Below are 15,146 nucleotides of genomic sequence, written 5' to 3' on the forward strand. Positions count from 1 at the left end.
AGAGTAATAAGAACTGGAATAAAACACAACCAGAACAAGGCTCAGTGAGCTCCCTAGAGAAGGGCCCAGCCCCACACCAGAACCTGTCTGGCCTGGCCCAGCCAAAAAGGCCTTATTACTTGTTCCTAAGTCAGAAAAAAAAAAAAATCTCGAGTTTCTCTCATCTTTTACTTATGTTTTTCACAGAAATGTGTCTAGTTTTCTAGTAGCTAAAAGTTTTCTATCACTTCTTTAAATGTCTCCCATACAAAACCATAACATCTGGTTATCTCAGGGGCTGGCAGAGGGTGAGCCCAGCAGTGCCTGGCCACCACTGTCACCTCCCCAGGGTGGGATGGAGGTCCCAAGGCAGCAGTCAGAGCTGTCCTTTCAGCTGTAGACCCGTGATAACTCTTTCAACTTCCCAGCAGAAAGGGCTGCAAAAACCCGGGGTTTGTGCTGTTAGTTATGTACCAAGATCACCTGCTTGCTTCTCTTCCTGCTCTTCTCTCCCTCCTACACCTGCCTGCCAGGGCTCGCTGCTGGCCCGGGCACCTGAGACACGGCCCTGGTCCTTCCTCCTCCCTTTCAGACTGGGGATGCTGCTTTGGGATCGGCCCTGGCCGATCTGCTGGCACAGCCCCATCTGCTGGCTGCTATGGAAATATGGGAAGCTTCAAAGGAAATTTGGGTTGGATCTTAGGAAAAAGTTTTTTTTATTGAAAGACTGATAAAGTACTGGAATGGTCTGCCCTGGGAGGTGGTGGAGTCACCATCCCTGGATGTGTTTAAAAAGGGATTGGTTGTGGCAATCAGTGCCGTGGTTTAATTGAGCTGGTGTTAGGGCATGGGTCAGACTTGATGATCTTAAAGGTCTCTTCCACCCCAGTGCTTCTGTGATTCTCCATTAATGGACAGCCTTGCTTTTAGCCAGTATCTTCACATTCTTCTGTTGAAGCCACAAGTCACAGGGCTGACCCAAATAATTTAAATTATTCACATTTACAAATAGGTAGTGTTAAATTGAAAAAATTTTATTAAAAAATGTTACAAATAGGACAATACATATCAGGTTAAATGAGAGATTTTTAATTTATAATCATAACTTAAATATAAATTAAAAGAGAGTCTCATTTGAAGACTTTTAACAGCTAAAACAATCATATTTTCAATACATAAACATACAAATCTCAGTCTTCCATTTCATTTGTAAACATTATGCAGGCATGCAATCCTTACAAACACTTCCAATTTAGTTTCAAATAAATTCTGATCAATTGATCAACAGCCAAAGACCTACTCAAGAACAAGTATTTTATAATACATGTACAGTTAAGAGCACAGAAATATCCACAGTAAAAGCTGCTCAAATAAATACATATGTATATACACATATTACAGTACAGAATCCCACAGGGATGAGATAATTTCAGATCTACCTGCTGTGTTCAGAAACCAGAGTACCCTGTGTAAGCACTATGGTTCCTAGTGCTGTTATATTTTTTTTTTTTTTAAAGGCTTCTACCTTTTCTGGGATATGCAGCAGAAATCCAAATAATTGCCCATATCAATGTAGGCATATCTGTTGACTGGGACATCTGAAAATAAACTGACTTCCACAAACCAGATCAACAATTTCAAAGCTGTTCAGTGAATATTTTTCCATCCTGATTCTTCTTTTTCTGCAAGCATAACCCCTGTGACTCCAGAGGAGACACCTCCAGCAGTGTAGTAAGTGATGTGAAATAATGCATGTCTTCACCTCACCTCGGTACCTTTGAGTGGAGCAGAGGAGGAACCAGCCTCCTTTTTAGGCAGCAGTGCACTGTTTGCTCACCACCTGGACAGGAGATGGCAAGCTCCCAGTTCAGAGTAACTACATGGCTGAATGTAGGCAGGGTTTGGCCACAAGGCCAGAGTTCTGTGTTTGTCTTCAATGGAAATACCAGACAGCTTGAGTTCAAGATTTCTGAATCATACACGAGGTCAATCATCTTGTCATCAAAAGTTAAAAACATCTGGACAGCTGCTGATTTGCAGGCAGTTTCATTCTCCAGAAATATGAGATGTTAGTGAAGGTGGCTGCAATTCCTGCAGAGAGAACAAAATTCCTCCATAAATCAGAAAACTGGCAGAGATTTGTGTTTGCTCTCATCTCAGAGGAATTTTGTATGCAGCAGGTAGAAGAACTGCACAAAAGTGTTCCTAATGCCATTTGCAGCTGGACAGAATGCTAAGCACAATCATCCTTCAGGAGCTGAACAACCATTTCTGCAGCAATAAATCCATCAGTCTTGTTAGGAACTGCCATGCAATGCCAAGATGCATATTAGGTGTCCCAAAGCACATATTGCTGTGTCAGCAACTGTACAGCAATTAGCAGCTCTGATTGATTGCTCCTGTGATTAAAAGGAAGAGAATTTGTGAGTGAAACCATCACAGGTGCTTACCTGAAACACCTGAGTTAGACATTCTCGCCAGCACTTTGGAAACTACCTTCACTGGCAGTTTCCTGCCAGTTCCTATAAAAGAAAATTGAAAAGTACTTTAGTGACAAAGGTTTTTATCAAATGGATTTTAGCAAAATGATGACAGTGGTTTTTTTCATGTTGCTTTTTTGAGACACAACTTACCTGAAAGGAATAAACTTCTTTGCTGCAAGAAGAATAAAAAAAGGTATTAGTATTTCAAGACAAAAACCCTAATTCTTGTTGTCTAAATATTTGGGGTTGACTATTTTTTTCCTTTTTCAGATGTCCATTCAAAAGCCAAACATGGCATACATGGAGGGATTCTTGAAAATAATTTTGGAATTTATCTAAGTATGGGAATTACCACTTTTTCCCCAACCAAGGTATAGGGCTTTGGAGGTTTTGGATTGTTTTGGGGTTTTTTTGTTTTTGTTTTTTTGGGGTTTTTGGGGTTTTTTTTTTTTTTTTTTTTTATTTGGTTTTTTTTTTTTTTTTGTGTTTCTTCTACTGAGAACTTTCCAGGAAGATAAATAAAGCAGTGGAGCCAGAGCAAGAGCTCACCTTTTCTCCGGAAGCGCCTTGCAAGCCAAAGGAGGAATGATGCTGTGGACAGCAGGGAGGCAGAAGTGGCTGCTATGCCCACAGAGATGTAGCTGGCTTGGTCAGAGGCTGAAAGGATGAAAAGATTTCAGTGAGATCAAGGGGCACAGGTGGTCTTTGAAGCCCTCTCTCCTTCTCCCCTTTCCTTATGCTCTTCAAGAGGAACCAGAAGTGCAGCTTGTAACACTGAAGTTTTCTCTTGCTGAAACAGGATAGTTCCTGTATTCAAGGTAAAAAGCTGAATACTAAAAATTACCCCATCCATTGCCAAAATGGCAAGGCAAGAAGCTCCCTATACCAGGGTCTGTCTCTAACCTCCAGCCTTGCATAGCAATTTGTGCTCCTCTTATTTTTCATGTTGCAGTTCATATTTTAACTCCCTGTGTGCTCTTTCTCTTTGAGCAATCCTGCTGAGATCAATGAAATTATTCAAGGATCTAAATTTTGTTCAAGCAAATTAAAGTGGAATTGAGCTTTTAGGACCTCAAGCAAAAGCATTCCAGGCAGGCCAGGGGTGCTCCAGCTGAGGGCAGTGACAGAGCTCTTACTGCCTTGAATGAGAAGGCAAGGCTGAGCTTCTGTCCTTTGAAACTGAAGCCTCTGAGAGAAAAGCTCTGTGAGGTCTTTTGGCTGAGGAGTCCATCCAAGAAACAATCACACCAAATCAAAAAAACTATAAAATTTTCCACTAAGAGCCAGATTTATGAGTGCAGATTTCCCCACAATTCTGTTTGTCTAGAAAAGCTTTTTTCTCTATTCACATGGAAAAAAGCCCATAGTGAGGAATATTTTGTTTAAAAACCAAACAGAACAAACTGAAATCCAGTTGCAGGTTTGTTTGGTTTTGGGTTTTTTTTTTTTTTTATATATAAGAAATCAACATTTTCCACCAAGATCTTTTAGGATTTTTCCCTTCTATTTTCAAGCATGAGTGATTTTGTTGGGCTTTTGAATTCATGGACTTCTCTACAGGTTCTAGCTCACTGGTTGCTATAACCACCACTACCACCCTTCCACACCTCATCTAACTAAAAATACAGTGCCACCTCCCTGTGGCTGCTCACAGGCAAAATACCTTCACATGTGGGCAGGCTGGCACTCCAGTTTCCTGAGTGGCTGCACTCAAGAACACGAGAGCCATTGAGACTCCATCCTTCAAGGCAGCTGAAGTGGCAGGAGGTGTTGTAGGTGAACATCCCAACCCCGTGGGAGCAATCCATGGAGCCTTGCTCAGGAGAGCTCAGTGGTTCACACTGTATGACTGAAACACAAGAAGATATGGTTATTCCTGCTGTAGAGCAATGAAGTATGCAAGAAAAAAAAATCAAGAAGTTCCAAGCAAACAAATAGTGAAATTTTTATATCATTTCCCGTGGTTTGCTTGCACAACTAAGGGCTTTCCTGTCTTTGGCTCAGTTTTTTGCACTAGTAGATGTACAATATATTTTCAAATTTATTTTCAAATTTACAAAGATGTACAATAAATTTTCAAATTTATTTTCATTTGACTTTGGGATGGGAGCTGCTCAGAGCCATGAGTAGGTATTCCAATGCACAGCTGAAAATATGGGAGCAGAGTTTAGTTTGGAGCCAGGGCCCTACAGGAATATGGATTTCTGTGTGTTCCCCAGTGACCAGAAAACTGCAGTTTCCAGCAGCGAATGGAAACGTAAACCCGTGGCCGAGTGACCACTGTCCCTGTGCCGTGCACTCCGTGCTGGGTGAGCCCTCCAGGACATATCCCTCGGTGCACTGGAAATCGCAGCGTGAGCCAGAGGTGAGCTCTGCAGGAGCGTGGTCACAGCTCACTGAGCCTTCTGCTGGCCGCGGGACAGCCTCACACCGCACAGCTGCAGCACAGGGAGCACAGCAATCAGCACCGCTGCTTCAGGACAACACCACGGCAGGGCTGGCAGCCCTGAGGGCTCGGCTGGGCAGGGATGAGGAAATTACCTGCACACGTTGGCTGCTGCCTGTCCCAGGCCCCTGAAGAGCCGCACTGCAGTGTAGCTGGTCCTGTCAGGGTAAATCCTTCCTCACAGGTGAACTCACAGGTGGTTCCCCAGGTGAGCTGCACCGAGGGATGGGAGCAGTTCACAGCCCCGTGGACAGGCGTTTCCAAGGCAGGACAGGTCACAGCTGAAAGGCACAAGAGACAGCACAGAGCTTAGCGTGGAGTAGGTGAGGATAAACAAACACTCTTCTAGGAGCTGGCAAGAAGACATGCCATGCCTGGAGCTATCCCCTAGAGAGCCATCACACCTCCCTTCAGACCTAGCAGTGTCTCACAAACAGAGATTTCAGCAGGTTGCACAGTGTAGCCAGAACCCTTAATTCTGCACCCAAAGCGTACAAGTCATCCTGGGAATGGTTCCAGATTATTCTCCACCCTAGACTGTATAAACTGACACTTGTTCCCATTTGGGGTTTAGGGAATAAAGAATCCCTGCCACAACACTCCATTGTTAAAGTGTTATTGTGTGTGTTGGGGACACTGCCCCAGAGTGTTGTTTGTCACCCCACTGTTTCCCCACTAATACACGAGGCAAAAAGACCCCACCTTGGGATCTGCTCAAAAAAACTGGTGGGGATGAATGCTACTCTTTTATTACATCTGATTGAGAAAGTCTCTTCAGATTCTTCCAACTTTAATCAATGGCTTCCAACCCAGCAAGTCTTACCTTTGCATTTGGGCACCGGCTCTGACCACTGTCCCTGTGCCGTGCACTCCGTGCTGGGTGAGCCCTCCAGGACATATCCCTCGGTGCACTGGAAATCGCAGCGTGAGCCAGAGGTGAGCTCTGCAGGAGCGTGGTCACAGCTCACTGAGCCTTCTGCTGGCCGCGGGACAGCCTCACACCGCACAGCTGCAGCACAGGGAGCGCAGCAATCAGCACCGCTGCTTCAGGACAACACCACGGCAGGGCTGGCAGCCCTGAGGGCTCGGCTGGGCAGGGATGAGGAAATTACCTGCACACGTTGGCTGCTGCCTGTCCCAGGCCCCCGAAGAGCCGCACTGCAGTGTAGCTGGTCCTGTCAGGGTAAATCCTTCCTCACAGGTGAACTCACAGGTGGTTCCCCAGGTGAGCTGCACCGAGGGATGGGAGCAGTTCACAGCCCCGTGGACAGGCGTTTCCAAGGCAGGACAGGTCACAGCTGAAAGGCACAAGAGACAGCACAGAGCTTAGCTTGCGACAAACCATTTAAAGTTTTTTTTCTTTTCTGAAACTTAGCAACACATCCACTAAACAGGAGCAGCTTTAGAAAGGGGTCTACTTTGCCACCATCTCAGAAAGCAGACAGATGGAGAAATATTTTGAAATGAGAAGCTGGCTCTTCAGGCAAGACTGTTAATTCATCTGCAGCTCGTGACAGCGACTATTTACAATCCAAAATTTCCCTATTTTGACTGCTGCTGAGTGACCTTTGTTGCTTTTACTTGCTTAGAAAAAGATCTCATTCTAAGCCAAACACCTCGGAAAATGATTCCTACAGTCAGGAGTAACTGGCCTGTTGAGAGCAGTCTCACAGCTAGGTCATCTCCATTCCCTGTTTCCACCTAAGAGTTGGAAAAGTCTTTCCCTGCAAGGAACAAGACCAGAACATTCATCCTACTCATTTCACCTCCTCAGGATCAGAGACCTCTGTGCTGAAATAAAATAGCACCTACACCACGTAATGTGTTACAGAGGAATTGACCAAACTTCCATGTCTACCTACTGCCTGAGGTGTGCAGGGCCATGTGCAATGCAACAAGCTCACCTTTGCATGCTGCAAGGGGGGCAGACCAGATTCCAGAAGAGGTACAGTGGACAGACTCCAGTGCAGTCAGCTCATAGCCCTCCTCACACTGAACTTTGCAGGATGAGTTGTAGTTGAAGTCCCCCAATGGATGGTGGCACTCAAGGCTCCCATGATCAGGTTTCTTTAGTGGATCACAACTCCTAACTTCAAGAAAGCACAAGAAGGTACACAGTCAGTCTCTTTGGCTGAGCAGGTAAACCAAGAAGCCAAACTGAACACTATCTAGCATGAATTGGTCAAAAAGCAGGATGAAATAATCTTACCAAACTCGCATTCAGGCCCATAGAAGCCAGGGTTGCAATGGCAGGTGTGGTTGTTGATAGTCTCTATGCATTCTCCATGGCCACTGCAGAGAGATGGGTTGCAAGAAGCTGGAAAAAAAAAAAATAAAGCAAGTTATGAAAGGATCAACAACAGCCACTAAGAAAATCTGGCTAGCACTTTGTTTATCTTTCTGACACTAAACAAGCTCTTTGTATAGCAAAAGAAAATCAGAGGGTTTGGTATTTAGGATTATCCTGTCATTTCACAGCAGAATTTCTGAAATGCACACCTTTTACAGACTAGCTCACAGTAAAAGGATTCTGCTGGCTGGAAACTCCAAGACCACTTGTTCTGAGTTAAATATTAGATGAAGTTAAATAACTCATCCCAACCACCACCTCGGCTCCCCAGCGTCACACTGGAGTGACCTTTATCACTCTGTACCTGTGTAGCACAAGGCAACCTTCTTCTTCTCACACTGCTCATCATTCCATTTGCCATCATCCTTCCCTCTTTTGATGTAGATCTCAACGCAGTCCTCGTTGTTCCCTTTGCCATTTGGCTCCCCTGAAGCCCAGTTTCTTGCTTCTTCTGTCAGTTCTTTGTTAGTTCCAGTCCAGGTCCACACACCATTAATTTTTCTGATTCCAATCCAGTAGTAACCCGGATTGAAGGGCAAGAAGGCATTGAGATGCTTGATTTCCTCCTTGTTCTGGATGGCAACCAGGTTAGTATACTTCTTTCTGCACCACAGCTCTGCTTCCCTGTAGGTCATGTTTGTGTCTGAATAATGGTATGTCCACCCATTCACCCCCTGCAGCACTGTAAGTCCTAGAACGAGAAGATATCCAAAAGTTGGTGTCTGACTTCTCCCCTCCTCTCTCTCTAGAAGAGGACATTTAAGCTCTATAAATACTGCAAACTTATCAGTATTTGACATAAAAACTAGTGGTAATTATTTTATAAACAACCACCTGGCAAGCTTCAAACTGGGCAAGTCAGCTTCAAGTACAGGACTTGAGCCTGTGGAACTACACCTGATCACACAAAGCTTTCAGACTATAGGAGCCAATTATGGCTTTGACAGGCAAGCAGGGAAAATGTGCCATTGCATCCAGAGGTTATTCTGTGTGAGCACAGCCTCAGGTTAATTAGGGCAGGTTCAAAAATTCTCTTTGATGCTGAGCTCAAAGAGAACTGTCACACTAATATTGCCATCCCACCAATTTTCTACACAGAGAAATACACACTTACCATAGGTAAGAAGAGATAGGAACTGCAAGCAAATCATGTTTCTGAGAGTTTTCTCTATCTTTTAAGCAGGTGGCTATGAGAAATCAAAGAAACACATTTGTAAAAAACAAATGAGTCAAAAATCCATATAAACTACTGTCATGCAATTTTTGCTATGTACTTTTAAACAAGTAGGATTTCCACAAATTATTAATTTAAAAACTGTTTTTAATATCAAGATACTTTAAAATGTAAGCAGCTTTTAAGGAAGATGAACACATATTTCCAGCTGTCCAGTTCTCCTTTAGGTGGGCAGTGAAACAGAATAGCAGAGTCCATTTCTACTCACATTTTGTAGCTGAAGTGTCCTGGTGACAGAATTCTTCCGCACTATTGAAGGGCAAGAAGGCATTGAGATGCTTGATTTCCTCCTTGTTCTGGATGGCAACCAGGTTAGTATACTTCTTTCTGCACCACAGCTCTGCTTCCCTGTAGGTCATGTTTGTGTCTGAATAATGGTATGTCCACCCATTCACCCCCTGCAGCACTGTAAGTCCTAGAATGAGAAGATATCCAAAAGTTGGTGTCTGACTTCTCCCCTCCTCTCTCTCTAGAAGAGGACATTTAAGCTCTATAAATACTGCAAACTTATCAGTATCTGACATAAAAACTAGTGGTAATTATTTTATAAACAACCACCTGGCAAGCTTCAAACTGGGCAAGTCAGCTTCAAGTACAGGACTTGAGCCTGTGGAACTACACCTGATCACACAAAGCTTTCAGACTATAGGAGCCAATTATGGCTTTGACAGGCAAGCAGGGAAAATGTGCCATTGCATCCAGAGGTTATTCTGTGTGAGCACAGCCTCAGGTTAATTAGGGCAGGTTTAAAAAGTCTCTGATGCTGAGCTCAAAGAGAACTGTCACACTAATATTGCCATCCCACCAATTTTCTACACAGAGAAATACACACTTACCATAGGTAAGAAGAGATAGGAACTGCAAGCAAATCATGTTTCTGAGAGTTTTCTCTATCTTTTAAGCAGATGGCTATGAGAAATCAAAGAAACACATTTGTAAAAAACAAATGAGTCAAAAATCCATATAAACTACTGTCATGCAATTTTTGCTATGTACTTTTAAACAAGTAGGATTTCCACAAATTATTAATTTAAAAACTGTTTTTAATATCAAGATACTTTAAAATGTAAGCAGCTTTTAAGGAAGATGAACACATATTTCCAGCTGTCCAGTTCTCCTTTAGGTGGGCAGTGAAACAGAATAGCAGAGTCCATTTCTACTCACATTTTGTAGCTGAAGTGTCCTGGTGACAGAATTCTTCCGCACTGCTTCCCAGAGACTGTGGCTAAGTGGATGAACTCAGCCTTGAAAATCAAGTTCAGCTCCAAGTGTCTGGACTCTGAAATGCTCTGCCTTTTATTCTCTCAACTAGCCTGCCCTCCACGAGACGGGAAATTCCGTATGGAAAAAAATTTCTTGGAAAATCCCAGGATCTGGGCCTCCCACACGTCAGGACGGATGTTTCCCCTTGCCAGATTAACCCTCCCAGAGACGCACTGTGCTGACAGAGTGCCAAGTGCCACATGACAAACTTTTACTGACAGAAACACACAATTCCAGGATATCAAGGAGGAGGAGGATAATTAGATGGAATTAAATGCATGAATAAGCAGGTTCCAATATTTCACCTGGCATAATGTTTTGCAGTAAGGAGGCGTCAGTTCTGATATCTCGGTAGGAAAGGCACCAACACTCAAAGCTGGTTAACCAAGCTGGATAAAAATGGGAACTGCAGCACAGGACAAGCCCTTCCTTATGGATCTCAGCTGTGCAGAGCTCTCATTTGTGGTCAGGTTTGTCATCCCCAGGATTGCTGAAACTCTTCACAAGGTTCACTTGTAGCAGTCAAGCTTGAAACATGGACCTTGCTTTGAAGAGTCCCTTGGACCATATTCTTCAATGTCCTGATCTCAATGGAGTTACAGCACCTGAACCAGTGCATATAATATTTCAGGAGGACAAGGCAATACACTAGGAATTCATGCACATTTTTTGTGTATACCCTGATTAATTATACTGCTGCATAAAGCTTCACTGCTATGGATGGGATTTAATGAGGCTGAACATGCAAAGGACTCAACAAGTGCTGGCAGCAATAGGAGGCCACAGGGTAGCCACCTAATTCATATCTGTAAAGCATAGTAGGAGTTTATACAGTGCATGTTGGAGCTCTGATTCTGGAGCCTCAGCCTGTTCTTACAGAATAAAAATCAATGGCTTCTGGATTCCAAACTAACATCAATGGTATCACCCATTTTTTTCACAAAAAAGAAAGAACTGCCAAGTAGCCAAAGATCTCTGCCCATCAAAGAAATTCTCTCAGAAAAGAGCATGGAATAAAGAGTATATTCTAAAACAGCCTCAGTTACTAGCAAATCTGGAGAGTTGACTAGAAATTGCAACAAAGTCTTAGAAAGCAAGTCATTTACTGAAGAGACTGAGGATTAAAAACAGCACACAATATTTGTAGGCAGAGGAACACTTTCTAGTAGGCATTCACACCTGCTAGAAAGTGTTCCTCTGCCTACAAATATTCACAGGAACAATTTCTAGCAAAGCTAGAAATACAAATGGACAATCAAGAAACTCTGGGAAGCTGAGGTTAGCTTTTGGCTGGTCTGAGCAAGCCTTGCTTAGAAGCACCAGACATTCTGAGGCTTCCAGGCAGCATCAGATCAGGGCTGCTGTTTATTTAGCCTCAAACTGGCAATGAAAACTCTTTCTGTTTGACAGCTCTTCTCTGTTAGGAGACTTCACCCCCTGAAGGACACAGACAGAAGCTCGCATTTTAATGCACCTGTACAGCACATTATGCAGCAGGGCCTAATTTTAACATTATTCTACTACAAACTAATGTTAATCAGTCTTGATAGGGCAGGTGTTTGGGGTTTTTTGGTTTTTTTTTTGGTTTTTTTATTGTCTTAAACATTGATCAGCTGTTACAAGTGTATGCACAGATAATTTATAGACAACTCCAGGAGAATTTTTATGCTCCCCGGCACCAAAAGGCAGAAAATGCTACACCTTTTCCTGGAGATTCCCTTTCCCAAGTCATTTAATGAGCTTCCTACTGGTAAGCACTCATCCTTGTCATGGCAGAAACTCTGAAGAAAGCTCTGAGGAAACTTCATCAGAATTCATTTGCCAATGGAATCTCCGGAGGAAGGAAGAGCTTATTTCATAGTTTAAAGTAGTCTTCCTTTGCAGGGGCTGTCTGAGACCTCTTGTCTGCAGCAGATAAAGAAAGCCCCACAAAAAATAACAAAACACCAAAGCCTACAAGCAATATGCTTGTAAAAACTCCAGCCTAAAAAAAGACTTGTTTCTTTTTGTTGGCTGTATTCCCTTGTGCATCATTGCCATGGGGCTCTTTTTGGTTTTTCCCAGGGAATTCTGCTATCCACTGATTATATTCTTATTTCTCTGTAATGTACTGGAAGATGAAGGCAATATTTTCAGGAAAAAAGAAAGCCTGAAAATCATTCTCAAAAACCCACAACAGAAGTTAAAACCTCATTATTAAAAGTGAAAGGCACTTAAAAACTTCAGGGGGACTGGAATTCCTATGAGCTAAAGCTCATCTTGGATGCTAAACTACATTTATATTTCAGGGAAAATACCTGTGATACCGTTTGTTAGGTTGAACTGGAAATAATCAAGCTAAAAATGCCATTTCTGATTTCTGTGTTACTTATTTACTCTCTTCTCAAAGTTATTTCACATTCATGCTTTTTTAATCTCTTGCCATTTGATTTGGGAGTGTAAGATCCTTGTTTCTGGCTGTACAGAGCTGGATGAAGCTGTGGCGCTCTTATTATGCTACATAAGCACAGATGCAGTTCCTTAAAATTAATACAATTCCCCTCTGCCAGAAAAACAGGAGACTCTAAAGACAAGTTTTTAAAATTGCTGAACACTTCTTGTTCCTATACACTCCAGAATTTCACTTGCACAAGTGAAGGCCCAGCTTTTTATAGGGAACTCTCCAGTTCACCCCTTTTCCCTTACAAACAGAGGTGCACTGACAATTATGTAGCCACAACTAATTTTCCAGTTGAAAGGTTCACTTAGGAGGCCACCATGAGACATAAAGGGTAAGAAAGGGCTATATAAACATATTAGGAATAAAACAAATAAAATCCAGCCAGGTCTGCCATTTAAAGGACAGCAATTGACAGAGGACATGTCAAATGTTATTTCTTTCTATATCAAGGAAAGTTAATATTCACTGCAATAGTGTGGGAAAAGAGAACAGGTTGGATTATGGAGTGAAGACTGTTTAGGTTGGTTACAACCAATCAAGCTACAGTTAAAAGATCCAAACCCTCAGTAATAACTTTGAGAATATGAGCAAGAAGGTATAAAAAGGTGGACAAGAAGCAAATATTGCCTCTCTGTACCTGAAAAAAGAAGATCAAGGTAATTAGAAGCTGGGCCTTCCATGTGAGCACCTAGAAAAGACACTAGAACATTGAAAAATGTTAAAGAAAACCATTGAAAAATCAGCAGAAGGTTGTGAGGCTGTCAAGAACAGCTGACATTGATGTGATTGATCTGTTCCTGGCAGATGAACCTGGCTTGTGCCTCAAGGCTGTGTCAGTAATAAAGAAACAATAGTGCACTGTGGTTTGTTATAATTAAGATTTTTAATATCGTCCCATGAGACATTCTTATGAGGAAACAAGTGAAACAATGCTTAGCTGAAATCACCATGAAATGAGCACACAAGGGATGGAATCACTACTCAAAGGGCAGATTTTCAAAGAGCCCTGGCTGTCCAAGAGAACTCTTTCATTCCCACCTCACTGTAAAAAAGGGTGCTGGAGGAAAGAAATCTTTACAAACTTCTAAAACCCAAAAGGTGTTTTAGAGAACATAGGAGTCACGTGATCAACAAAGTTTCACATCCACTTGGTGCATAACAAGTAGTGGTGGATTGATCTGTAGGACAAACTTTCAATTAAAAGTTTTCCAGAAGCCATGAATTGCTAAAACAGGGGTTTTGCAGAGTCTGCCTTTCTGTTGGGAATTTCTAAGTTTTGGTTTGAGAAACATTTTTTCAGTATCTCAAGAAAATGTAATGCAGTGAAAATTTATTTTGCTTTATCTGAAACTCTGTTGGACTTGAAGAAATCACAAATCCAAGACAAATACAGAATGTGGTGGGATCCCAGGTAAGCAGAGTATATAGATGTACTTAGTATATATAGAAAAAGACAGAGATTAATTTCCCAGGTCCTTTTTAAAGACTGTTCTTTATCTACATTATTGCATCTGCATTTACATATCAACAGACAAAAATAGAGCTTTAAGTGCCTCTGAGAAATCCAGTCCCATCTCTCCCAGAAGTTATTTTTGTCATTCCTAAATTAAAACCCTTGATAAGTATTTATTTCAAAGTGCTTTGCATAATGGACTTTTGTCCCATGGCAAAGAGTCATAGAACCACTTGAAATTTTGAAATAGTGGAACAACCTCCAGCTTCAACCACAGTAATACTAGGAGAGGAAAAGTAAGAGATTTAGCCAGCCTGGAGGGGGGAAAAGGAGTTCTAGTGCCAGTAGTGAAGGTGTTTCCTGTTTGGAGAGGAGCTTGCAACACTTAATTCTTTATAAATTAAGAGACAAAGGGTTTAAGGCACAAGTTTTCCCTGAGGTCCAGATGGGAAGAAAAGATAATTTCTGAAAACATACTCATCCCTCAGCCTCTGTGTCTGATTAAGTGTGAATAAGGTAGGCAATGCAACTGCTACAAAGACAGGACAAAGACACTGGAATTTCTCAAGGCTGCCTAAGGCAGTCTCCACTCTGTCTGGAGTGGAACCCCAGGAGTCAGAAAATCTTATCTCCACTTCTCATTTCGGGAATTCTGATGTGACTCATAGTGCTCAATTTCCTCCAACCAGGCAAAAAATACACATTGAAGAATTCGACCTGAGGCTGGGGGTCACTTGCACTGGCCAGGTGTGATTCAGAGCATTGAAACATGAAACATGAGGAGAGGAAACAACAACTCTCACCTCGAGGTAAGATAAAAGCAGGACTGGCCTTAACATCACACACTGGCTGCCTGCAAGTGGAACTGATCCCATGCAGAACTTGATTCTTTCTAATTCCACTGTTGGAATATTGTATTTGTGGGGTTCCCAGACGAAGGGAAGAATGATGAATCTGACTCCATGTTCTTAGAAGGCTAATTTATTATTTCATGATACTATATTATATTAAAGAACACTATACTAAACTATACTAAAGAATACAGAAAGGATACAGACAGAAGGATAAAAAGATAATGATGAAAACTCGTGAGTCTTTCCAGAGTCCTGACACAGCTTGGCCCTGACTGGCCAAAGAGTCAAACCAATTCACATGAAACCAATGAAACAATCACCTGTGGGTAAACAATCTCCAACCACATTCCAAAGCAGCAAAACACAGGAGAAGCAAATGAGATAATGCTGTTTTCCTTTTTCTCTGAGGCTTCTCAGCTTCCCAGAAGAATCCTGGGCAAAGGGATTTTTCCAGAAAATATGACTGCCACATTGGAAATTGTGGCAGAGAAGCTCTTGCAGCCTTGTGACCTTTCATGTACACACAGAAAGAATAAGTATATAATGCATGCATTGGCTGTTCATTTACTGTCCAGCTCTGTTCCACAGCCCCATGGTCTCAGCAGGGAGATGTCCCAGAAGTGACACTGACAGGAGTTGCTGGC

At 42.4% G+C, this 15,146-nt stretch overlaps 1 protein-coding gene across 2 annotated transcripts; it reads right to left on the reverse strand.

The window, feature by feature from the left end:
• Positions 1 to 1,024: 1,024 nt before the first annotated feature.
• On the reverse strand, positions 1,025 to 9,747 carry SELE (selectin E). Of its 2 annotated transcripts, XM_041479007.1 has the most exons (12): positions 9,657 to 9,747; positions 9,329 to 9,401; positions 7,563 to 7,949; positions 7,118 to 7,225; positions 6,813 to 6,998; positions 6,021 to 6,206; positions 5,732 to 5,917; positions 4,126 to 4,311; positions 3,012 to 3,119; positions 2,613 to 2,634; positions 2,430 to 2,501; positions 1,025 to 2,070 (listed from the first exon to the last, which is right to left on the reverse strand). In XM_041479007.1, exons 2-11 carry the CDS (start codon positions 9,363 to 9,365, stop codon positions 2,444 to 2,446), a joined length of 1,464 nt encoding a protein of 487 aa, XP_041334941.1. In that variant the 5' UTR covers positions 9,366 to 9,401; positions 9,657 to 9,747; the 3' UTR covers positions 1,025 to 2,070; positions 2,430 to 2,443. The 2 variants fall into 2 exon arrangements, with proteins under 2 accessions (XP_041334941.1, XP_041334942.1); XM_041479008.1 differs by lacking the exons at positions 9,329 to 9,401; positions 9,657 to 9,747 and adding an exon at positions 8,373 to 8,431.
• Between the last annotated feature and the right edge of the window lie 5,399 nt (positions 9,748 to 15,146).

Source organism: Pyrgilauda ruficollis, unplaced genomic scaffold (genome assembly GCF_017590135.1).
Source record: "Pyrgilauda ruficollis isolate IOZ18807 unplaced genomic scaffold, ASM1759013v1 scaffold47, whole genome shotgun sequence".
Taxonomy (NCBI): domain Eukaryota; kingdom Metazoa; phylum Chordata; class Aves; order Passeriformes; family Passeridae; genus Pyrgilauda; species Pyrgilauda ruficollis.